This window comes from Coloeus monedula (genome assembly GCF_965178545.1).
Source record: "Coloeus monedula genome assembly, chromosome: 4".
NCBI classification, from domain to species: Eukaryota; Metazoa; Chordata; class Aves; order Passeriformes; family Corvidae; genus Coloeus; species Coloeus monedula.
This window is the reverse complement of record NC_138784.1, coordinates 54,077,170-54,104,325: the sequence shown is the minus strand read 5'-3', so window position 1 is coordinate 54,104,325 and position 27,156 is coordinate 54,077,170. Positions and strand designations below refer to the sequence as shown.

Below are 27,156 nucleotides of genomic sequence, written 5' to 3'. Positions count from 1 at the left end.
CCTTGTCAGCTGGAAGGAAGCATGTGGGATTGCTGGAAGTCCTTCCACAGAAAGCTAAGTGTCTGCTGGTATGGCAGTAGGGTCCAGCAACCAAAACTGGCATAAATGGTAACAACTTCAGCAAGGCAGACTTTTTCAGTCTGTGACAATATTCTGCTTTATTGTCTGGTGCATCCAAAATAATGCTGCCTTTCACACCTTGGAATAGTGTAGATCCTTATACACCTTATTTCAGTCTAAAGTTACTCATTTCAAGTTTCTCCCTAATTGGTAAGTATTCATTTCTGAATATCTAATAAATTTCCAGACTGTGCATAAACTTATGCTTTTACAGGTATCTCACTTCTTCAGCCCTGTATAGATTTCTGACCTGTCTTTGTCTTCATAATTCCTTACAAATTTGGTGAGAGCAGCAAATTGCATTAACAGTTTACTCCAAGTGATGTTTTTCTCTACAGTTGACTTTTCTACTGAGTTAGGGTTTAAGAACTGACTTTTCCCTTCCCTCTCATTCATGTATCATGACGAGGGAACATTTAGCAGTGTCGAGCAAAGAACCCCCTTCCATTTCTCCTGTCAAAATGTTAATCAACCTTCAGACAGAGCTATCTTTGCTATCTGGTATGTCTAGTTAACCCATTCCTCCCTCAGTAAAAATGAAATCCATTTTATATAGATGGCTGGGGACATGAAACTTCTCATTCATAACAAGAATCCTGCCATACATTTTGCAACCTTGGATTTTAGAATACCCTTTAATGAGACTGACAGCCTAGATTCTAAAATCAAACACCTACAAAGAATGATGAAAACCAGAAAATTTGTCTATAAGGAACAGGAGTGCTCCTCTGCAGAGCTTGAGAACTCAGCAACTGTGATTCAGATAAGCACAATACAGATATGACTGACAAGGACAATTTATGTACATCACAGACAAGGACAGATTGTGTGCTATTCACTTTTCTTCAGAAGAAACAACTTGATTTAGTCATGACCTGAATTTCCTGAGGTCATTTGCATTTTATTCAGGAAAATTGTATTCTAAGCATTGTTGAAGTGCCATGTAGTGACTTTATCTTGCATCCTGCTGCTGACAGTTTTACAGCTCCTTCCAAGGCTGTAGGACAGCATCCGTCTTGATGTATTACTAGTTCTCCTCTTTGTTTCACAGAAGATGACACACAAAAGTAATGAATCTACTACTTTATATTTCCACCTCCTCTGTCTTTCTAGCTTATGAAAGGTGCTCCCTTTTAAATTTTTTGAATAGTGCCTGTTTTCCAGAGGAAAAAAGTATTGATTTTAGTGTCATACTTTTGAGAGCTTTTAAAACAGCTTTTTACATTTTCAACCTACCAATCTAAAGGAGCTTTACAAAATTCAAGCACCATTACTTAAAGGAAAACTGAGACAAGGTTTCCTTAAAGTCATGGACATGATGTAAGAACATATCCCTGTTCAAGACAATGCTCATTCATATTTTTCTTCTGCAAAGGACACCATGAAACTGGATTAGAAACGCAGCCCAGATCTCTTCATGTACCACACTGAACTTCATGTGTCCTGATAAGCAATCACTACCAATAAAATACATTTGGATTTTTTTGGATTTACACAGGACCTACTGAAAAAAAAATGTGTCTCCTCTGAGTCTACTGATATCCTGACAGTCTCACTCTTCTAACACCTTTCTTGGATAGTTACAACAGTCTTATCTGGCTTCCAACCAGATATAAAAATCCTAAGATGTACGATTAAGAAGATTTACATAATAAATCAGATTTATCTGGATTTAGAATTTAAATAGTTACAAATTTATCATTGTAAGTTATATGTATTCATTTACACTTCCACTGTAACAAATAGTCTTGGGGTAAATAAATCAGAGAAACATGGACTATCTCAAGTTGGAAGATAAGTATGTGGATCGTCACATCCAACTCCTTGCTCCTCACAGGACTACCTAAAACTAAATGATATGACTAAGAGCATTATCCAGATGCTTGGTGTCATGACCACTTACTTCTCTGGGGAGACTGTTGCAGTCACAGATCACTGTCTCAGTGAAGGGCCTTTTCTAATGCCCAGTCTTAACTTCTGGCACAGCTTTATGCCATTTCTTCATGTTCTATCACTGGTCACCACAGAGATCAGCAAATGCCTCTCTGTTGCCCCACTTAAAGGAGTCATTGACAGTGATGAGGCACCCTTCTCCAAGCTGAACAAAGTGACCTCAGACACTCCTTATAAGTCTTCAAGATCTTTCACAATCTTGGTTGCCCTCCTCTGCATGCACTCCAAGAGGCTGATGTCCTTCTTACACTGAGGCACCCAAACCTGCCCCCAGCACTCACCATGAGGCTGCCCCAGTGCAGAGCAGAATGGGACAATCCCCTCCCTTGCCCAGCTGGCCATGCTGTGCCTGATGCACCCCAGGACACAGCTGGCCCTCCTGGCTGCCAGGGCACTGCTGACTCAAATTCAATTTCCCATTAAACCAAACCCCAAATCTTTTTCCAAAGGGTTGTTGTGTTCTTCAGGCTCTCATTCCCCAGTTTATTTATATAACCAGGATTACCCTTTCCCAGGAGCAGAATCTGGCACTTGCTTATGTTAGATTTCATGTGGTTGGTGATTTTCCAGTACTCCAGTCTATCCAGATGACTTCTATAATTTCTAACAAAATAGACATGACTGAGCAATATACAACCATGCTCCTCAATGTCTTGAAGGTTTCATAATCACACTGAAGTGGAATTTAGTTAACCAGTAAACAATAAAACAAGGAAGCAAACTTACCAAAACGACTAACACTATCTACTCCATTAATGATTGGATTATAATCTGGATTATCTTCTAGTCCAATCTGTTAAAAAGAAATTGCATATTTTAACAGTACAGGCTTCACAAAAACAAAACTGAAAGTTACCACCAAAATTATGGATTATTTAAAGCCAAACGAATGTATTTTGCCCATTTGCTTTTCTGCAAGAATCAATTAGGAAGATACATGTGATTTTTTAACTCAGTGATCGCATACTGGAACCAGTTAAATTCAGTTTGAACATCTGCTGTGTTTCAAGGCTATTAAATGACACAAAGACATATTTTGTTTACCTCAAACAAAATTGATAAAGCTCTTATCTTTCCATTTCCTTTAACTGCCTCTTCAAAATCTGTAAACTGATCTGCATCATAGCAGTAGATTTGCATCTGCAATTAAAAATATATTCAAATGTTACATATACAAAATTTTTTAAAAATTAAGCAATTATTTATATTCCCATTTTGAGGAAAAAACCCATCCAAACAAAAGAATTGAATACAAATATAGGGATTTTTTACCTATCTCATTTGCGTTATCTGAGGATACAGAACAGAACTCATCAACATTTAGCTACATAAAAACAACCTCTCCTGGAAAACTATTAAGGATGCAGCAATTACCCTTTCAAGGAGCACAATGCTTTCCATAGATAATACAGTAAGCTGAGATAATGGGACACCTGATCCAGAGTACTTGGTGACATGAATCTTGACATCAGTGATAAAACATGAATAATATGTCCCTACTGCATCTGCCTTGCTGCAAGTGTGGAGAAGCATTGGTAATATAACATTACCAGGCATTTTGAGCCCACATCCGTCTGCTGTCATGAGCATTGATTTTGTTGCACCCCTTTCTCTCTTTCTCCAAATACGGGTGGGAAATCTTCTCCAGTGCTGGGTGACCAACATCTATGGGGGAGTGACCTGCTCCTACTAGCTTTCCCTCAGATGATGATGGAAGAGAGTACTCTCTGATGCCTTGTCAGGACAGATAGAGTGTGACTGGGAATTTTTAAGTGGCTAATGAGGTAAAAGAAATGACACTGTCCAGGGATTGCTCCTGGTTTACCACTCTCCCCCATGTATTGGCCAGCTCTGGCACTGTTGCTTTGCTTTCACATAGAAGTTAAAAATCCTTGGAATGAGGAACAGGGCAGTTGCCTGCCACAACTACCTCCTTTTAACTGGAAAATGAAACAATGCCATATCGAGGGAAGAAAGTTTGGCCTTTGTGCATCCCAGCAAGAGTTGCTCCTCTCCTCCACCCCACTCCCATGCTGCTGCAACCCATTCTGCCAAACCAGCCAGGGGAACACTGGCCTGGCTGCCTGTCAGTGTGGCTGCACCCAGGACCTGCTCACCTGGCTCCTGGTACACCACTGCCTGCTCTTTCCAGCCCAGCAACATGGGCCACGCTTTGTCTCTGCGAGGCCCAGCAGCTTCCATGGGCTCTCAGCAAAGCCCTGACTTTGAGAAGTCCATTTACACCTTAAACAATGAACTGATGAGGAATACGATGGGCCAAACTTGTAGGAGCTTAACTTTTAGTGGGAGCTTTGTCAGATTAGTAGAACTGACATCTAATATCATCTTAGAAGATGTGCAAAAATGCAGTTTAGACATTCTCAACATGCCACTAACACCTTAAACTGCTCTTCTAAAATGCATCATTTATTATTAATTTGGATTTAAGTGAATGGTTATATTTGCAAATAGACTTAAGACATAAACAAAGGAATTTTGTAGAGTATTAATGTTGCAGAACACCAAATTGTTGAAACCATCAAAATTAATTCTGTACTTTACCTCAAGAGGAAATTTTTGTCCTTCTAAACTATGTTCCGATCCATCTGACGACGCGTTGCATTTTCCCCAGTGAAAAGTGATCTTGCTTGCTTTGAATATGGTGTCTAATCCACCTCCACTCACATAATAATCGCTTGTCAGATTAATTTCCACTGAACAAATTGAGAAAGAGGGAAAAAAAAGGAGTGTCAATATAAAAGCCAGCCAAGGCATCTGTAACTCTCATATTTCAGTATTAGGTGCTAGAAGATAAACATGATACACTTATTTCTCTGTATTTCATAGCAATTTGACAGGAAATTGATTACTTAAACTAAGTAGCAAGTGTGGTAATTCACTACTAGCATGGAGAAGTATGTTTAATTTCATGCTATAATTCATAAAATAATAATTTAATGAAGTGCACTTGTCTCCCGTTATCTGAAACTAAACATAGAACTACACTAAAAAGCTGGTCTAGACACCAACTGGCTGTCTAAGAAAATAAATTCCTGAAATACATACTTTCCTGAAAGCACCTGTGTTTTTAACAAAAAGGAAAATACACACCTGCCCCCAACTTCTACCATAATTCTATATACAAATCATGAAGCAACATGACAGAAGAATATTTCAGCCAGTTCCTAGGAGGACTGTCCTGACATAAGACTCCTTAGCTGTGGAGCTGTCTCCCATGGGAAAAAGCAATGACAGGTTTTCAGCTAGACATAGCTATACACAACCTGTAGATGGGACAGAGCATTTGTCTTCTGGAGAGGATGAGCAGGGTGGGATAGACTGAAGCCCCACATTTTGGCTTTCCCACCTCCAGCGACTGTGAACTTGACTTCTTGATAAAAGAGCACTAATGTAGTTCAGTTTCACTGCATTCCTTTCCTCAAAACCTTAAAGACCATTTAAACAAGCTTAGCAGTCCCTCATATAATATCTGAATTGCTGCAGATGAGAAAGAGCTCAGTTCACTTTTAAGGACTTTAAAGAACGTTTTCTCAGGGGCATCTTGAAAAGACAAAGGACTATCTATCTCAGCTAGTAGGGCAAGAGGGAAGTAAGTGATCTGTGTATGCGGGAAGTACATGACAGAGCTAAGCATGGAAATTAGGAACAATGATGCTAAACTGAACTGAATTGAACTGAACTAAGCTAAACTGAACTAAACCAAAAAAGCTGATCTAGGGGTCCCCCTGGAACTGGTAGAAGGTCAAAGACAGTTGTTAAGCGATACCTTCCCACACCTATGCCCAAACCAAGGAACAGTACTATACTTCTAACAAGCAGCTTTTAGTTACTGCTTTCCTGGATTTATAAGTGGTTGTAAAAAGATTTGTCTGACAATTCAGATGACACAGTAAGCTTTTTTTCATGACTGGGAGAAATAGGCACTTGTAGGTATAAATCACTTCTTTCTAAAATACATTTCTAAGATTGGTAAGACAAATCAGACCATGAAAAGCACCTATTTCTCTTCTTTGACTGTTAGAAGGTGTCTATGTGAGTAACCCAGATGAACATTTCTATATTATATGTGTCTATATGTAGGTGAGATGAATCCCAACCTGAGTTTTTTGTAACTTCAACTCATCCATTAAATGCTTTCAGATGAGTGGGTAATTTACTCATACTTTTAAAAAATAATTTTTGCCTACCCAGTACACACTCTGGATATGTAGTAATAATTACCATAATTTCACAGCAAATGCCAACTTACTGTTTACCTTCAATGACGTGCCCATGATGGGATGATAGTCATGATGTGATTGCTTTGGCTGTATCTGAACATGTACCTAATTTTTGTTTGTGTGATTTCTGTTTCATTTAGCTACTGTCATAGCTTTTGTGTTGCTTACTTATTTAATAGATAAATTCAGAACGCACCAGCTAAGTGAAATGAAAACGATCCATCAAAAGTCTTTGGTTGGTTCTTTGTCCTATATCACTTTTCTGACCTCTTAACTCCAAACATGAAATCTGACTTCTTTACCTGTTTTGCCAGTGTTGCGAATGAAAGTATCTTCCAAAGTTTCCTTTTCCCATCCATGGAATTTAAGTTTCTTCAGATTCACATTAACTTGGGTAAGGTCTCCATCTATATTAATAGGTGATTGTTTGGCACCATTACAGGCAGAGTATTTCTTGCCCCAGTTCTTTTGGTTCAAAGTTCCTAGAAATCAAAACATTTGGGGTAAATACATTTAAACCCAAACTGGCATCCATGTATTTTTTTATTGTGATAATGTTAAAACACAGTTTGCAGTCTGAGATCAGAGTACCTGCCCTTCTTTTAGACTTCGTCTGTAGCAATATTTAACACACCTACCACTGATTCCTACCTTCAACAGTTAAGTCACACTCTGAACACTCTAGACATCAACACATACATTCTTATGAATCTCTAAGGAAAGAATAAAACAACAACAAAACCTTCATGAACAATGTACATAAAACGAAAAAAAGCTTTTAGACAAAAGGAATCAGCATGCAAAAAACTATGGGAATTGTGGAAAACTATCCTTTCCAAATAACTTTTAATCATACCAATGTTAGTGTTCCTTTCACCCAACGAAGTAATCTATTCAGTAAGGTTTTTAAATATAAAGAAGGAGTAAGATGTTTTAAGAATTCCTTACACAGAGGGGTAAACTGAATTTACTCTGGAAAGGGAAAAAAAATGAGTGATGCTGTGTCTGAGAGCCCGGCTGTATGGCCCGCCTGTGCCCGCAGAGGGCTGTGCACTCCCACTCCAGCCATCTGTCTCCCTCTGGCAGAGAGCAGCTCCTGTGCTGCAGCAAGGGCCTTCTCCAGGGCACAGGGGCTGTGTGGCATTTCACTGGGGCCACTCCAGCCACAAAGTAGCTACACAGACAGCATATCCTTCACCAAAGACTTGATTACTTTCAAGAAATGAACAAGTACTCCACAAATCAGTATGATGCATTAGCAGCAGCTATGACAATCTTTGGTTTATATAACATACTAACATAAATAGGACAATATTTTGTGTATGTTAATGTGTTTGTAAATATAGATTTTTTTCCTGACAGGGAATTCTGGTAACATTTCGAAATGCTAATTAAAACCAAGAGTTAACTGCACAGATGTAAGAAAATGGAATTACTTCAGTTAACTTCCCACTTGCTAATAGTTAAGAACTAATATTAGTGTATGCAGTGCATATATTTGAATTCTATTAGGTATGTTGAAATAAACCAACACTCATTTACAGGCCAGTGTGGCACATACAAGTCTGTCAGCAAAGACTTGCTATCTTGTACTCCAGGCAAGGACAGCTCTCATATTGCACTCAGAAAACTCAGAGAGGGGAGAAGATATACAGCCAGTGCTGTAACCATGACAATAGGCAGTAATATGAGATGCTCACTTGGATAGCCAGCTAGCTAGAAAGAAACCTGAACTAAATTATTGAGCAAGTACAAGTCAAGTGAGTTACCAGTATCACCTTGCTGCATCAGAATTACTGCAGATGGTATACAAACACATTTACTGCTTGCAAACAGCAACAGAAGAAACTGTCAGGCACAACAGTCAAACGACCTAAAGTGAGTTCAAGTCACAGGCTTATGAATGGGAGTAACCTACAGGTGGGAACTAGGGCCCTGTACCAAGCAAGCACTGGTCTCACTGGAAATGGCACACTGGGTAAGCTTTCATCTCCTCAAGTCAGACTTGTCCTGGACTTTAGTTGTCAGTTATAATTTATCACCTGGAAAAATAATGCAATATCCTGATTTGTAATGTACTTTCACAAGAAAAGAGTGGCTAATATTTCATCTCTTTCAAAAGCTTCCCTTAAGAAATTCTGAGCTCAAGTCAACCAATACTTGGAGATTAATCTGTTCAGATCTTCTACAGTGAATTTTCAGACAAATATTGAAGGCTTTTAATACCATGAAAGACAATGAAAAAGATATCTAAATTAGAATAATTAACTTTCAAACAGAAAAGCCTCCAAACAGGGTCAGAAAGCACAGAAACAACAATTCTCAGCTTGGCCTGTACATCACTGCAAACAGGCTCCTGTTTGCAACTCTGACTTTAGACAGCTCAGTGATTTTCCAAGCTGCAGTAAACTCTTTAAAGCTCTCCCTGCCACATTTCTGCCAGCTTGGGCTGAGATGGCTGCCCATGGCCATCCCTTGGAGTTAAGCTGCACTCCCTACTCCATGCTCTATTTCTTTTTCTCCTTTTGCCAAAGCCAAATACTTCCCCAGACTCTCGCAGTTGCCCCAAGGCAGTAGAAATCTCCATGCTTTCCACTGACATACCCAGTCCCCCAGCTCACCTGCAGTCTCTCCTTCAGAACACCATCAAAAATCTTTTTCCAACATGCATTTCTGTCATTCTGCTCTTTCCGTCACTGACATTAGAACTGACTGAAAACACTACTCTTTTCTTTTTCCGTCTACAGTGCTTTTGGGAACCTCCTTCCATGCTTCTTTTGATGAATGCCATTATTGCATTTTTCCTTGTCTTTAAATTCTTTACTATGTGTGATCATGTTCAATAAAAACAAGTAAATTAAAATTAGAGAAACTATAATCTCCTTCCAACTTCCATAGTTTTGTATTTTCTGGTTTTTATGCAGAACTTAAGTTCTTCAATTTGATAGTCATTACCTGTGGCTCAGTGTGTAATAAACAAAGTCCTAACATGCACTTAGTGATAAAAATTATAATCTTTTCTCATCCCAGAAGACAGTATGTAGTTGTAGCATTGATAAAAATTATGGAGTAAAATGTACAGGAAATCAATGGCAGGGTTTGATCTGGGGCAGGAGCAAGGGGAATCCCATAAGGAATGGAGTCTGAGAAGGACTGGAGAACTGGAGTCTGCTCATGATGACCCAAATTACATTTGAGCAGCAAAATACATGTCTGTGCATGAATGCTGCAAATGCTGGAGCAGATACTGGTTGTGTCTATATTAGCAAACAGTGCTGAACAATACGAGCAGCTTTATAAAGTGAAACAGTTGAGGCTGAGGACCAGATGTCCATACCATATGTTTTTCAGAAGGTCTTTACCTCAGTCTAGCTCTGTCTGGTTCTATGGGCTGAATGCCCATTGCTGCTGAAGGGTATAAGGTACTTTCCTGCAACACAACTCCTGTTTGGTACCAGTTAAGATGAACCATGCCACACACTGTGAGACAACTCTATCTTGCAAACCAAAGCCTAGTAAGTGGGGTGTAGACAGGAGATTTGCTTCAAAAGTCCACTCCTGATCTGAACTAAAATGTTAACATAAATTCACCTGGTGTAGGCAGCAGGTGGTGAAACTGCTGCATTTTACATATCTTGCTGAAAGCCAAAGTAAAAGTGAAAGAACAGAATGTTTTTAAACAAGAGCAGATTGTTTTACTATAGGTGTTATGATGGAAATCATAAATCAAAGCTGTGCCAACCATTTTGAAAAATATTGTTTGAAAATGAATTCTCCCAAACTGTGCTTTGGAAATCTGAGGAGAACAAAAATATGCACAATAAATCTTGAAGAGTGCACAGAGGAAGAATGTTTGTCAAAGGTGTCAGATCTGAAGAAGTAACTGGCAATTCACAAAGAATGGAAATAAGCCTGAACAAAGTAGATTAAATGGAGGCCTGCCTACACCATAACCTTTACCACTCTTGTCCAGGGCAGAATATCTGAAGAAAATTTTTCTAGCCTTTCTTTCTAGAAAATGTTCACATCTAACTCTGCTCCTCAACCTTGGTCCCTATGATCCCATCCCTACAACGAGCATCCAGTTCTCCTTTTGGCTTCCACTTCAGCTCTCCCTGAAAGAAAGAAATAGAGGTACTGGAGTGTGTCCAGAGAAGGGCAACAGAGCTGGTGAAGGGTCTGGAGTCCAAGTCTTACTAGGAGCAGCTGAGGGAGGTGGGACTGTTTAGCCCGGAGAAAAGAAGGTCAAGGAAGACCTTTAATTAAATTGATGTGAATCCTAGGGTTTATTTTATAGATGAAAGAAAGCAGAAAAGAGAGATGGATTCTTCACCTCTACTTAATTTCTTCCTCTCCATTTTTCATCAGCTTATGCTTTCATGATGTTAAAATTACTTCTATAAACATACATTGGACACACATAGGAGATTAAAGATAATCTTTCTGTGTGGACTGTTTATAATGGATTTGCCTTATCAAAAAATGTTATTGACTTATCACTTCGAAGTGTTAAGTGATTTCCATTATTTTTTTTTAGCAAACATATTTTAGCTAAGATATGAAAAACCAGAAATAAGGCCACAAAAAGATATGCATACTTGTACTGGACAAAGTTTAAAATTAGATGCCGAATCAATATTGCTCTGAACTTTAAAATACAGATGTCTCAGTTATTATACCAAAAGTTGCACAACTCAGTCTCTAATCCTCCAAGGCCCTGACCACAATCAGTCTTGCAATTTTATAAAAATTCTTAAGATTGGAAAAGCCCTGACTTTAATGGATGAAATTACTTGTCCAGACAGATTTGTAACTACAAAGAAGGAGTTTTGGCTTCCAGGTTTGGGCTTAGCCATTTATTATGCCTGTCTCAGTGATGTAGTCGCTTGGAGGTTTTCCAAGACTGGATTTCTCGCCAACATCTTGGTCAAGTTTTCAAAAATAAAATTGTACTGGTTTGGTTAAAGAGAGGCAGCCCACAGAATAAATCCAGAAGCATTTAATAGTACTTAAACCCTCAAAATTCAACACGAATAAAGTAACTTGCTTTTAAATGAGCACAAGTCAAATAATATTTATCCCATGGACCTTTTCTGGCACTCATACAGTGACAAATTAATTCAACATATTTTCTTACTGTGGGGTGTAATATCTCAAATAAAGCAAGCAGAACCAACAGAAAATTCTAGCTGCTTTGCAACCAGATGCATTCATGTAAGCCAAAACATCTAATCTATTATTCCATTTAACACCTTATTTGTCATTTTTGTATCTAAATATCAGCTTACCTAAACTGTATTATCTATGAGAATACCTGAAAGATTGCACAGCACTAACGTGTATTCAGCTGAGCCCTATTATGTTAATCTTTCCTGTTCCTCATTTAAAATGTCCTAGACCACTCACCTCTTATTAAAATCTGTCATAGGAGATGTGTCAGAAAAATACTGATGAAACATTTTGCTATCTTCAGACTATGGCTCTTCCATTTTTTGTTTGCTTATTTTTTGAACATAAAATTTATGCTTTCTTCATATCTACAGTCATGGAGACATTGCTCAATAAAGTAGTCAAAAAACAACCAAGTGAGAAAAAATGTTTTGTTTTTTTCACTTTATCCCCAGATAGAATAAGCAATAGTTGTTGAAATACAGTGGAAAACTGTAATCAGTATTAATACAGTGGCTATTTGGTATTTTTTCTTCCTGGGAGTCAGTCTGATGATTCATAGTCAGACTAAGTGAATTACTGAGCATAATGCATAGGAGGATGAATGCCAGTGGACAGCTTTCTTTCATAATAGAAACTGTTTGCTGTTCCTCTTCTTTCATTGCCTAAAAGATATGGCCATTTCAAGCTAGTTAGAAAATACACAATCAAATACTTCTGTGCTAGAGAAATACAGACTATCAGAGATGCTCCATCTGCAGGGAACTCAATAGGATAGCTGTCCAGACTAGGAAAAGGATTATGGGAGAAATTCAGTTAGCCTTTTAAGGTAACTCTTTTCCATTATTCTCATCTCATTGCTGCTGAATCTGCATACAGAGAATCATGTAGTTATATATAACGAAAACTTGCCACATAATTTTTTATAATTACTGTAGTGTTATGATCTAAGCAATATTTTTCAACTAGGTATTAAGGAAGGAAGTTTGGTACAGTGCCAAATGAGAAAATGTCCAATAAAAAGTAACACATTATTCTTCCTGGTTTATTTAATTCTTGACAACTTATGAAGCCCTAATTGGAAGTCCTGAATACTTCTAACCTTGTTCCAAGGAATTAAGGTTGTAGCAGTTACTTCCTTTACTTTCAGTAATACTTTAAAGCATGAAACTGAATACAACAGTGTTGAGTGACAAAGATCATTCCAAGATCACAAATAACCAGAGCTGAGAACAGAACTGGAATACATGGCTGACTCATTTTTAGACAAAGAAATAAGTACCAAGAAACATGGCCTATGGCTTATTTTCATATAATGTACACATATTTTAATTAGCTGTCAATGTGTCATGGCAACGTTTGGTCTCCCACCTGAGAGTGTCTGGTCTCCCACAAGAATAGGACTCCCCACCTGTTTTTCAGCTGTTTCACATGCTGCTAGCAGGGAAGGAAAAATAAAATGGGGCAGTCACAGGCTTTGTCCCTTAAAGCCACCCCTGATCTGCAACATAAAAGCAACATTTTTCAAACACGGTGCATGAGCAGTTCATCTGTACTTCCTAGAAGCAGAGCTTACTCCCAAACATATGACTACTGTGCATAGAACAAGCGGATGTTTATTGTCTTTTTGTTGGTGAACATGGGCATAAATGAAGCTTATGGTGGTATCTCCCTCTTCCCCATATCATGCAAGTACCATTTTATGAGAAGTGGAATGGCTGCATATGAAAGAAATTGTGTAGATGCAAAGGTAGCACCAATTTTAAACAGGCCAAGAAAAAAAAGCACTTTAAAGGACTCTCAGCTGGAGCAAAGAAAGAGGAAGCTATAATCTACTTCAAGTACAACATTTAGCACCTGTTGATAAGTGATAGTTCATGCAGTCCCAGGAGATGAGCACAATGAAACTCATCTTCAGTGGCAAGAAACCTCATTTTTGCTAGAGTATAGATCACCATTTAAGTCTAATGACTTGCATTATGGCACTAAGTCAGTCTTCACTTTTCTCTCCTCATTACTACAAAGTAGACTTGACTGTATTTTAGAAATTATCTTGGGTGACAGAACCAGGCACTCTGTAAAGAAGCAATGGTGAATTTTAGAAAAGAGTATATAATCTCCTTCTCAGCTCAGCACATCCAATAATATTGGCTTTCACTGGGAAAATCAATACAGTTTCCTTTTCTATTGTGGTATGACCTCTCTCCTTTTCTCTTTCTTTCTTCTGTCCTTTCCCCTGCTTTCTTCCCTCTATTCTCCCTCCCTCTTGGACCATTAAATGTTAGCAGGCAGTCTGTTTAGTTCCATGAGAAGTCCTGTTTTGGTATAGCATAGGGACACTTTTTCCTCTTATCAAACACATGGATTACTATGTTGCTATTACCTAGGAAAATAACTTTGGTCAGCACTAGCCTGTCAGAAGAATAATACATTTCATAAAGGCCACAGTCATGAATTCCAATCCAAAGCCCGCTGAATTATATAAATAATCCAGAAGCAGGTTCTCTGGGCTTTGAATCAGATTAGCTGTGAATATATAAAAAATCAGTATTGAACAACAGTAGTGGAACTTTGAATGCAGAAGTCCCACAAATAGCTATGAAAAAGATCAGCATTTAACTGTGAATAGCAAAAAGGCATTTATTTCAACTGTAAATAATAACATAAAGATCATAAAAAAGCAAGGACTAGATAGATATAAACCAAAGCAAGACAAATGTAAGTATAAAAGACTACTGGATTACATCACTGGCCAGTGAGCCCCAGAGGCTGCCTGAAGACAAATTTCCCTAATGTCCAAAAGGACATACCAGTAACTCTGATTTTTTGCTCCCCAGGTTCTCATTTTCACAGAGTTTCAATTTTTATAAAATGAAGCTCCTACATGTCCCCAGAAGAACACAATACCAGAGGAAATTTGGATTACTTTTAGCATATTTTAGCAGGATTTTGTATCACACTTCTGTGGGAATTTCAATACACATTCTGTTTGCATAATGGTAAGGATAAGAGGAGATGATGGGCAGGAATGTGTTATACAATATTATATTGAGCCATATGGATTTCTTACACAGAGCCATAGCTTATGTGTGCTTATCTACACAATTGCTTATCATATTTTATTTTCTATTTTGGAAAGACAATTCTAGTTCATAAAATGCCCTTTTGCCAAGGATTTTTGACTACAATAGCTAAAAACTTTAATTCTCTTTCCCTTATCTCCCCAAAATAAAAGAAAATCCTTAGAAAAATGTTAAAAAATAACCCCCTCCTAACATTACACAAACCTTCCTTCACTAATGGCATTATTTTATTTGGACTGAGTATAATTTCAGCATTACCATTATGTTTACATTTTGTTCAAAAACTTTGTAATAGATACTTTCAGAACTGCCATAGCAATGTCAGTGGATGTACATAACTGTTACTCTGATAATATTCCATGTTAAGTTTAAATAATACTATTATCTGATAAGACTTTTTTGAGATTATCGTATCCTCAAAAACACTCTTCCACTGAGAGATGTTTTACCCTGTCTTGACATGATAACAGTATTATGTAAATTACACAGTAGGTATTTCTTTCAAGTACTTTTTGCAAAATCAAGTTGTGCAAATCTCTTTTTTTCCTTCACAAATGTATAAAAAGTCCTAACCAGCTTTTAAAACCTTTCAGTATTAAGAACTCTCAAAGTCACTTTCAATGCTGAGTAGTTATTCTCAAGAGCACAGAGCTAAAAGCTATTGAGCAGTAGGTGCAATCCACCTCAGATTGGGAACTTGCTGCCATTGGCAGGATTTTCCTTTACAGCTTTTCCATTCTCTCCTATAATGGAAAATGTTTGAAATGAGGACGGAAGCAGCATTGACTGTGACAGAGGTACACAATTCATGCATCTTTGGGCAATTGCAGTCTCACATCTCTCTCAATCAGCCTGTAAGTTCTTGTACCTTCTTAACCTCATTGTGATAAAACTTGCTTAAAATGTCTTGCTGCTCTTAGCAGCAGAGCTTTTTACTTCATATTTTCTGAAATGAAGAATTCATTGCATTGCTTGTTTTGAGAAACAAATGCAAACTCCTGCCTACCTACTCCACCTAAGAGAAAAGTTTGGAGTGGGGAAGTTTTCAGATCAATATTAAATTTAAATTCACTAAACTCTTAAACAGTTTAGTACTTTTTTTTTAATCCACAGATAATACACATAATTAGACAATCTAATATACAATCTTCTTCCATGAAGATTGGTATAATAATTTTTCTTTGTCATTTCTCCATGGAGAAAGAAAATATTTTTTCATATACACACATAGGAAAGTAGAAGACGATCTAAAGATCACGTTTCTTATTTTTGTCACATTATTAGCCAGGGATATAGAGCACACTTTTTACCCCTGAAAATATTGCATTTTTTTCTTTTTCCTAAATAAACCATTTAAGCAGGAAGAGATCTAGCATACTTTATCACAGTGGAATAAACTAATGGAATGGTTCTTGGTCCCTTTATATACTTTAACCAAGAAGTTACTACGGCATGAGTAACACGAGGTATTCCTGACTGACTAACATCAACTAATCATGAAGCGTCTCCCCAGTGCAGAGCAGTAATTTTCTTCTGCACAGAATTATGCTATCACTCACATAAAGGATATTAGCAAGTCCTCAGAGGGGACTGAATGCACACAGGTGACTTCAGTACCAAGTAATCCCCAGTACCGAAGAATCCAAACACTTCTTGATATGTAGGGGCAGATTAAATTTTAATGAAATTTTATCTAGTGTTGCTTGTCCTTTCATTTTCACTCTTGTTGGAAAGTATCAATTTTACACTCAGGAAAAAAATTATACTACCTGAAACATGTTATCTTGAATGTAAATGATATTTTGAAAACACACTTACATATACTGAATTACTCCAGACTACAAATTTTCAGACAAGAATCTTGTCCATTCAGTCTGCAAAGAGTTGGACAGCCACAACTGAGGCAGGTCTGTAAGCTGTTAGGACAAAATCTCCCCAGCAGATATCTACTGTGCACCTAACTGAATTGCAGGTAATAAAGCTCAAGAGACCAAGTCACATTAGAGTTCATAGATATCCAAATTTCACCAAAAGCTCCCCTAAATATTCTATTACTGCTTGTGCCCTAAGACACTGCCAATTTGACTAAGCTGAGGAACCAAAATCAAAGCCCATTTTGGATACACAGACTCATCATCCCTTGCCACAGTCTCCCAAGGCACAGATCCAGCTGGTATGGGCCTAGTGACCCTCAGAGCACACAGCCAACAGCACCAAGAGGAAAGCAAAGTCCTGCAGCTGCACCTCCTGCCCTTCAAGGACATTCAAGGCAATGCCCATTTTAATACAATATCCCAGCAGTTACAGCCAGGCAGCGTATTTGGCACAATGTGGGTTGAGTATGCTCCTCAGCCAAAAGAAAATTATTCACCATCCATATTTTCCATTTTCCATGACAAGGCCTGAAAATAGTTAAAAGGGAAGGAGAGCAAGTCATCTTTACTCATTCTGCCAGTGCTACGACATGGTAAGTCTAAAAATTCAAGCGTCATTGGGCCTTAAGAAGATAAGGAGAGGGATGGCTGATTTTGTATCCCAGCAGCAGGAGCATTCAGCAGGGAAAGAGCAGGGATGACACAAATGGGCTGAGGCAGGCACCTTTCTGCTAACTGGTGTATTCTGAAGGAAATAACTCCCCCTTGTGCTATTTATGTGCCTAATGTAGGTGCCTAACCTTGAATTGTGAACTTAAAGAAGATATATCTTCCCTACCATCAGCACTATTACAATGGGACACATTAAACCTTTGTGCACTTAAGAAATCTGCAGCAGCTTACTGCAAAATTCCTCATGTAGCTTCCACTGGCACATATAACCCCTAAATCAGAGTCTATTTCTTCTGTAGTATTTCTCTGGTGTTTTGGTTCCCATTTGAATTAGGTCTCAGCCCCACAACCAGATCGATGTGCACATTCAGCTGCTATGGTCACAGAACATACTGATGGCCACAAAACACCTTGTGAATCATTAGTCTGTTCATATAAATAGATCATATGTCTGTAGCAAATCAAACTCCACTATTACTAAAGCAATTAGAGCAGGTAATTGTTAAAAATTATTAAGTATAATCAGTTTCTAGCTGTTTTACATTTGCTATTGCAGCTCAATGGCTAGTGCATTTAATATGGCAACAAATAGCACTGCATGCATTTAGAGCTTTCTGACATAGTTCCATAACTATTTAATCATAGAACCATAGAATGTTAGGTTTGAAGGGACCTCAGTGATCATCTGGTTCAACTTTTCTTAGCAAAAGCACAGTCTAGAAAAGATGGTCCAGCACCCTGTCCAACTGAATCTTACAAGTGTCCACGATGGGAAATCCACCACTTCCCTGGGGACATTATTTCATTTCTGACTGTTTTCATTGTAGAAAAATTTTCCTCTTTGTGATCAAAGTCACAAAATCTCTATTGACCTAAGTCTGCATCAGATTATGATGCCTAATTACTATATTCTCAAACAAGAAACTCAGATTGCATTGTCATGATTTAACCCCAACCAACAACTAAATACCACGCAGATGTTTGTTCACTTGCCACACCCCAGTGGGATGGAAAAGATAATCAGAAAAACAGTAAAACTCATGAGTTGAGATATGAACAGTTTAATTGGAAATTATGGTAAATTGCAATAGTAATATTAATAATACTAATGATAATAGTAATGAAAAAGGAGAGAAAGAGAGGAACAAAAGCCAAGAGAAACAAATGATGCACAATAAACTTGCTATCACCCACTGACCCTGTTCCCCAGCAGCAATTGTCTCCCAGCCAACTCCCCATAGCTTATAGACTGAGCCTGATGGTCTGTGGTAGGGAATACCACTTTGGCCAGTTTGGGTCACCTGTCCTAGCTGTGCTTCCTCACAGCTTCTTTGTACCTCCTCCCTGGCAGAGCATGGGAAATTGAAAAACCCTTGACTTAAGGTAAGCACTACTCTGCAACAACTAAAACATCAGTGTGTTATTAACAGTACTCTCATAATAAATTCAAAACACAGCACTGTAGCAGCTACTAAGCAGAAAATTAACTGCATCCAAGCCAAAACCAGGACACATGAAAAATAACCAGGAAAATCAGAGAAGAAACCTCAAACAGTTTATGCAAAGTGTAAGCCAACCACTTACTGTTTTGAAATACTATTTTTCTGTAAGAGTTTCTCTTTTGCTTACGATGTGTACTCTACACCACAGTATACCAGTTTCTCCTCTCTCTAACTCTTTGAGGACCTGTGTATGACTTCTCCCTAATTAGGGTAGCTGTGGATGACTAATGTAGGCATTGATTACAATTGAGGTTGAACATGTGGCAAAAAGGTTATAATCTTTAAAGCAAGATAGAAGACCTGAGTTTCTAGCTAAGACATATCACACAGGCAAGACATAGTAAAGCCAAAGTGCTGAATTTTGAAGATATGAAAAGGTTAATCTCATTCTTGAATAACTTGCACAACATTTACACAGAGATTTCAGTCTGAGGGACTTACTGAAAACCCTATAGGTAAATTATATGATTCTTCTGCATCAATTCTAAAATAGTGAATAACATATCACCTTAGAAGAAGGTGGGAGCTTGGGGGTGGGAAAGCAAGGCAAAAGAACTATGTAAATGAAAGTTTGTGAGAAAATGCAGAGACAGATTCTTGCATATGTAATTGTGAAGTCTTTGAAAATAATTTCTCTCTGCTGTAAGCAACAACAACTTTTCCCTTCATGAGAACAAGCTCTATCTTGGAATAATACCCAGAATCTTTTGTTTTCAGTACAGCCTACCTCCCTGAGGGGTAACATCAAATCTAGAAGACTCAGTGAGTGGAGTTTCTGCAAAGAAAATATGTTTTTGACTTCCCAGAAAATACTGCCAGTTTGTGACTGTGAGTCACAGGAGATCTGCTGAAAATGATTTCTTTTCTATATTGCCTGTACTTTTGCTAATATCCTGTCACACTGCAGTTCTGATAAAGAGCTCCTTGACTCACTGTTGTCTTTGAAACCCTTATTCTGTGGAGATTTACCATTGCAAACTTGTATTGAAACTCACTCACCCTTATCATCTCTTAGCTTGCCATGCTCTTCTACTTCCTTCCTTCTCTGGTTTAATAATGATCTGTCTTTTGTGTGAGAGTCTCACTTGGAATCACAGAACCACAGAATGGTTGAGGGTGGCATGGATCTTGGGGGCTCGTTGTACAACTCCCCTGCTCAAACCAGGTCATCTAAAGCCAGTTACCCAGGACCATGTCCAGATGGCTTTTGAATATCTTCAGGCGTGGAGACTCCACAATTCTGGACAATCTGTGCCCGTGCTCAGTCCCTGTCACAGGAAAAAAGTGTTTCCCAAAGTTTAAAGGGAACCTCCTGTGTTTCAACTTCTGCCTGTTGTCTTCTCTGGACTCTCTCTAATCACAGAATCACAGAGTGGCTTGGGTTAGAAGGGACCTCAGAATCATCTAGTTCCAACCCCTCTGCTATGGGCTGGGGCACCTTTCACTAGACCACGTTGCTCAGAGCACCATCAATACATCTATGACTCCTCTACTGAGGAGTCCAGAACAGTACTCCAGGTGTGGCCTCACCAGGGATGAGTACAGGGGAAGGATCACCTCCCCCTTCCTGCTGGCATCACTCTTCCTGATGCAGCCCAGGTCAACATTAACCTTTTTTTTTCTGCAAGGGCACATTGTTGACTCATGACCACCAGGACTCCCACGTCCTTTTCTGCAAAGCTGCTTTCCAGCTGGTTGTCCCCCAGCACATGCTGATGCCTGAGGATCTTCCTTCCCAGGTGCAGGACTTTGCACTTCCTGTGTTCAGCTTCATGAGGTTCCTGTCAGCCCATTTCTCTAGTCCAATGAGGTCCCTCAGCACTCCTCAGAGTTTTACAACATCAGCAATCTTGCTGAGGGTCCACTCTGCCCCATCTTCTAAATCACTGACAAAGATAGACAGCATTAGTATTTTCCCATTATGCTGAACCTTGTAAAGAAAAATATTACATGGACTTGTTAAATCAAGTCAGAAAGAAAATGTCTTCACCAGAACTACATAAACTCTATCAAGAGCTAAGAGCTCCTGAGGTATTACAAGTATTCTACATGGCCATCCTGGGCCCCTCTCATTTGTGAGATGAGTCAAGCACACGACTCCACAGCTTGGAAGATCATATTCCATGAGCACATTGGCAACATCAGTAGGCACGTATTGTTCTTGCTTCTGCAATACCTGTAATATTAATACCTGTACTATTACTGCTATTCCACCAAAGTGAAATACTGAGGGACACTGTGAGGGTCTCATGATGCTGGCATTCAGTCTCTCATCACGGAGGGATTTTTGTTGACAATTGTGTCCTTGTCCAACTTCTTAGCTGAGCAGAATTTAATTAAAATACGTCTCCTGAGAACACTTGATGACTGTTCAAATAATCCTCAGCTTGCAGTCACAGAGCACTAAGGGAGCTTTACTCCCTGCCCTTGCCCACTCTGCATTCCCATGTCCTTTGACTTGACTGCAGCTGTATATCTGCATAAACTCGCCCCTTCAGATTAGGTCTGACAACTCCCTCTTTGATAATAAGTAGAGCCCATTGGAAGACTGTAAAGCTTGATCTTACCTTAAATATAGTACATAATTCAATTTGATATTAGGACAAACTCTTAGTTGCATAAAATAAATATTGCCATTACACATATCACAATGGTTCCCTTGTTAATGATGCTGCTGCTGATTGCTAAAAATTTGGCAGTTGTCTTTGACCAGATGTGCTACTTAAATGGCCATTTAGGATAGAGAATTTCCAATCCTGTGCTTTATAATTTTAATAGTTCTAACCCCTGTACACACTGGGCATTTTCTGGAGCATAAATATGTAAGATCTTACTCCATTTTAATTGGTTTTGAAAACAAAATGCTTCTTTACAAATACTGCAGGAAACAAAGTGTCATCGACAGTATACGGCTGTCTCTTTTGTATCTTGAAAGGACTGAAATGGTGGTAGCTGACATTGAAAGCAAATTTCCCAATTTTCAGCTGCAGTGGTCTAATGAGTGCTTAAGGGATAACTATGAGGGAGCTAAAGAAAGGAAGAACTTGCATTCAAGAAGGGTGATTACTATTGTGGGTTCCTGTGAAGCATTAACTTGACAGCCATGTTCAAGCCAACAATATTTTTGTTCTCTCCTCCCCACTGAGGGTATTTTTTCAAAAAGGGTCATCAGTTTGCAAATCTGCATCTACTTATATTGTTTAAAAATCTTACAAGACTCCCATTAGAATAATGGGTCCTGACATATATTTCCTAATTTGCTGTATGATATAACTACTGTGGACAACTATAATCATACTCCAATTGCTGCTTTAAAAAGAGGTTTTTTTAAAATTGCTCTATTGATCTGAGATGTTAACTGCATCTGTGATGGTATAAACAACATGTCCTGTGGGACGACAACATCAATATTTTATTACTAACTTCTTGCGTAGCGTCCTATGTGAGCTGTGGAATGAAAAAACAACCTTTACTGCAGCGGAGAAGGAAAACCAAAAAGTGGATATATAAATAACTTTTGAGAAATATTTAGTAATTTAAACATTTCATAAGCTGCATTTCTGCTTAAGATTTTGGCTTTTAAACTGCAGGTTTGCTGCCCTGCATATAATTTAAAGGATGCTCATTGCCAAATCAAAACCTGGTCAGTCATTTTCAAGAAAATCAGATTACTTGGTTCAAAGGAGCACATTTGTCATTCGACATCACATTGTCTATTTTTAGAGGATGCTTTCTCATGAACATCCATATGACATTGTTTTACTCAAACAAAAAGAAGAAACTGAGGGGGAACATGTACAGAAGTTTCTGGCCATCTCTCTGCAGCAGTGCACAGGCTCAATGCAATATATCTAATGCATCTGGCAAAATATGCTACGCAGCCGAAGGCAAAAGGACTTGAAGGGGGACAGCCAGTGTTCATAAACTAATTGCCTTTTTCTCTTCACTGGCTATATTGAAGGCTGGCACCTTTGAAAGGTCAGTCCAAAATGTCCAACCAATTTTCTCTTAATGGCAGTGGGGATGGCGGCCACAGATCATATTCCACTGCATCTGCACTAGTTATTAGAGCACTGGCTGAGGAAGCAATGACTTGAATTCTTGGGTTTATTCCTCCTGAAAGAGTTACACCAAGATACTGAGAAAAGGCCTAATGAGTAAAAGAGAGAAGTGTCCATCCTTTCCAAAAAGGCTGGGCTGCTGTAGCCTCTGGGCAGCAAGAGACCTCGGGTCTCAAGGTGAAAAGAAGCCTGACTTCACCTTGTGGTGTCAGCATTTAGGGTAGGGAACGGAGGACAAGGGAAAAGCCTGAAGTTTTGTCTCTCCTTTTAGGTCTTGTTTTTGCCTTTTACTCAGACATAATCTAATCTGAGAGGTGGGGAAGCTTCATCTGGAATCTCGATTCCAGTGAGCTGTGCTAATTTGCAGGAAAATTTCAGCATACAGTGGGAAGAAGAAAGGAGCTGTACGAAGTTAGATAAGACTACATACAGTCCATGTAAGAGCCTGCAACTCTGTAGACTCTAAGCTGCAGACTTATGTGGAATGTGTAACAAGGAGAGCACAAACGCGAAAAGAAAACCGAATGTACCCCCAAAGGGCATTTTTAATGGAAAAGTACTGCTTGATTGTGTATTTAATTTCACTTTAACTAATTAATACCAGTGGATGCTTCGTTTGAAAACAAAAAAGAGGACAAGTGATACTTCAGCCTGATGAACATGATGCCCTTATGCAGAGATAGACAGGCCTGCTCCTCATACACACCAGCACTTCTGTGCTCTGCTGCCAGAAAATACCCCAGTGGTTCCTGACAGCTAGAATAGTCACTCCATGGGTTATAGAAATATGTCAGAGAGAAGAAGAAAGATGTTTAGAAGTGACAGATAAATTTTTTTCCTGACTGCACCTCTGCCTTCAAATCAGCAAAGTGCATAGGCCTGTAACTTGCAGTGTCTTAAATTTCCAGTAACCTCAAGGGACTGCATAGCTAGAATCAGATCCTAAATGCGTGTATAAATGTATCTTAGGCTAAAAGAGCATCTGCTTAAATGTACTCTTATAATATACAATAAAAACATGCAAAAAGTTTACAGGGTCATGTTACTGATCTGGGCTGCTCAGAAAACAGAAAGTAGTTTGTGTTTTTAAAGAACATACAAAAAGTTTGTGAGGATAGGTGGATGCAAGCCTGACATTTTAAAAAGTGACTACAATTGTTTTTTCTAGATCTGCCATTGTTGGGTGGGTTTTGTTTTTAACTGTTCCATCTCTAGGCATAGGTTCTGGCTCCATTATGCGGTATCATTATGACACAAAAAAGAAACCTAGCATTATCCTCATAGGGATATGGATTCATTATATGCCACAGTGCAGTTACTTCAGGGAATATTGTAAGGATTGTTTCAGCTAGGCAGAAAGAAAAAAGTGTGACATAAAAGAAAGTGATTCACCAACAACAAATGTGTGAGCACCAGTGATGCACAGCGATGCTGCTGAAGGAAGCTGTTGGAGGTGTTCTGAGACAGCAGGCTGGAAAAGCTGATTTCTGATATTATCTCATTAACATAAAATGTGAGTGCTAGAACAAATACAAAGCAGCCACTAGAAACTTCTAGTTGAGTGAATAGGTGACTCAACTATTTGTGGGCTCTGTGGACTACGGCCCTGCTAGTCCACAGAGCCCACGAATGCAGAACAGGATAAAAGCAGTGCAAATGCAGACTAGTCAACCCTTGGGCTCCTCTGACAGTGAAGTCAGTATATTCCAGCTGCTGACAGTCCAGATGATCTGAGCTGCTCAGTGGCACAAGAAAGAAAATGCTGCCTGACTTCAGCATTCTGACTGCAGGCTTGCAGTAGTCCAAGAGATAGAAAATGAAATCAAATTAAATTAAATCAATTCAATCTCAAATTGTCTGCAACAAATGTCCAAAGAAAAGCAAATTATTTTGGATTTTAAAAAGGCATCCAGAAGTTTTGGAAGAGCAAGTGATTGATAAAACCCACAAAAAGTTATGAACTTAGAGTTAGAAGAAATCTTCAATGTTAAATTTGAATTGCATGCAAATCAGAAAAGCCCCAGAAACAAGTCAGAGTGACTTAAGAATTTAATTTCTCAGACAGAGGTTTCCATCCTACTGGATCCTACTGCAATTCCATTCAAAATAATTACAGTAATCTAAATCACCCAGATAACATTAAATTATTTCAACAAATATTTCACGTAAGGGCAGAGTGTCAAGAGCTCGCCCAAGAAACACTTGCCTTATACAGAAACCGAGTTGATAAAACAAAAGCTACCTCATCCTTCCAGAGTCTAGATCCAAAATAAGGACATATCAGGCTTTCAGAGAAAATTTTGTGCCTTTTTTTCCCCAGAAGTGAGAACTTGCACATTTTTCTGCGTCTCCTTATAAAAACCCCATATTTTTGTCTGGAATGCTCCCTGCAGTCCTTCCTCCCACAGCCTCAAAATGTCAAAATTGAGGAAATGACCTAGCATAGAAAATAATTTTCTCAGACAAATGTTTAATGATTAACAAAGTAGTGAAGGTTTAAAAATATGGGCAATTTCAGGAATGGTTGGTAGTATTCTCTTTGTCTAAGCAACAACATATACAAGAGGTGCTGTTTGAAAGATGATTAAATTGGGTCTTACATTGCCCCAAAGCATCACAGATGTGCAAGACTGAAAGGTCATCTGAGTCCTTTCCTTCATTACAGGATCAAGTATAATCAGATTTAATAATCTCTCACTAATGCTTGACTTTCCCATTTTTTTGAAAGAACTTCAATAAGAGCGATTCCACAGCCTTCCTAAGCAGCCTGAACAGAGTTATTCTCACAGTTAGATTTTCCTATTATTGCACCTCAGCCTTTTCCTCTACAGACTAAACTGATTCAACCTTGTCACTTCAGTGGAATTGAGAGCAACTGACAACTTTTAAATATTTGAAAAATATTATCCTAACCCCCTTGTCTACACTAACGTATTTCCTTCAGTTATCTTCCAACAACTTTGGGCTTTCTTAGACACCAATCATTCTTTCTGGTTCTTCTCTGCACCTTCTCTCAATTTGTCACTGTCTTTTCTACAAGTGTGCAGCCCAAGGATAAACACAAAGTACAGCTGAGATCTTTCTAGTGACAAGTAGAGCAGAATAATTGCCTCCCATGCCTTATACATCATTCCTGTTAATTCACCTCAAAATGGGACTGCCTTTTCTGCACGACAACATATTGTTAATTCAGACACAATTATGGCTAACTGTCATACAGCCACCTAACCAGCCAGTACCCATTTTGCATTTACATGTTTGATTTTCTTTCCTGGTGGGATTAATTTTTACTTGCTGTTACCATTTTATTTACAAATTCTTTGTGATTAATTTCAGAACATTTCTCAAGTTCATTTTGAATTCTTACTATGTCACCCAAAATTCTTGCAACTTCCAACATGGTGTCTTCCATGAATTTGCAAATGCCCTCCCTTCTGTTATCTGAGATACTAATGAAAATAGTGAAGAATATCACATCTAGTATCACATTTAGGGATGTTTCTTGCACATGTTTTGAAAGTCTTTATGAAACTATTTTCTATTCTCACATTACCATTAATTTTGTAAAAATCTCCATCATTCTTTGTGTAGAAAAAGCTGTATTTGCTTGCATTAATTTGAATCTGGTACTACCATAGACTCAAACAGTAGCTCTGGAAAGTATAAAGTTAGACATTCATCTTAGAGAAGTATTAAATATGAAATTGAATGACAATTAAACATCAACATTAATTTTCACTGATAATCAACTTTGCAGAATAAAGCGAATATGCTTGTAATTTCTCTTAGAATGCAAAATAATGAGGAATCTGCATGGCAACAGCTAATTGCCATTCGTATTATGGAGCAATTCCTTACCTAACTGCCAAATACTCCTAGTTTTGCTGTGATAATTTTTAAAGTAATTCGATCATTTTTACACATGGAAAGTAGAATAAATATTTGCACTCCATTTCTCAGTATTTTTCCTGCCTGCTCCATCACTGCTAAGATCCACACATATAAATTTTGTTTAGAAACACACTCCACTGTTAATGTGATATAAATTGGTCATAACTATAAGGTAGGACTGATTTGAAGTTTAATTTTAAGTTAAAGGATATCTTTTTCACTGATTTCAGTTGGCTTTAGTTCAAGTTGTAAGACTGAAGTTTGAAATTACACTATAGGTAATTAGTAGCAGTTGTAAAATTGTGTACCTACATAGCAACAATTTAAACATAATTTACACAGGAATTTATCAAAGAGATTTATCTATGGGTGATAGCATAATAAAGCTACTAAGTGGATACTTTTTTTAAGAGTATAAATCATTGCAATTAATGATGCTTGAACAGGAAATAAACTTACAACATAAGTGATATTTCACCTAGGATATAGAACATTTATAAGCCATCTTCTTTATATTGACTCATGATCATAAAGGCGGTGGACCTAGATTGAGGCTGAATTTTCCTGCAGAATTTGAATGAGAACACAGA

The 27,156-nt window shown here is 38.2% G+C and overlaps 1 protein-coding gene across 1 annotated transcript in view; it reads right to left on the bottom strand.

Annotated features, from left to right (window-relative positions):
- Positions 1 to 27,156, bottom strand: part of PTPRZ1 (protein tyrosine phosphatase receptor type Z1) — a gene marked incomplete at both ends in the record, with an annotated part of 129,668 nt that overhangs the window by 50,830 nt on the left and 51,682 nt on the right. Inside the window, 4 exons of the mRNA XM_082280542.1 lie at positions 2,800 to 2,866; positions 3,118 to 3,213; positions 4,636 to 4,787; positions 6,617 to 6,796. Coding sequence (XP_082136668.1) covers positions 2,800 to 2,866; positions 3,118 to 3,213; positions 4,636 to 4,787; positions 6,617 to 6,796 — 495 coding nt within the window. The remainder of the gene's footprint in view (positions 1 to 2,799; positions 2,867 to 3,117; positions 3,214 to 4,635; positions 4,788 to 6,616; positions 6,797 to 27,156) is intronic.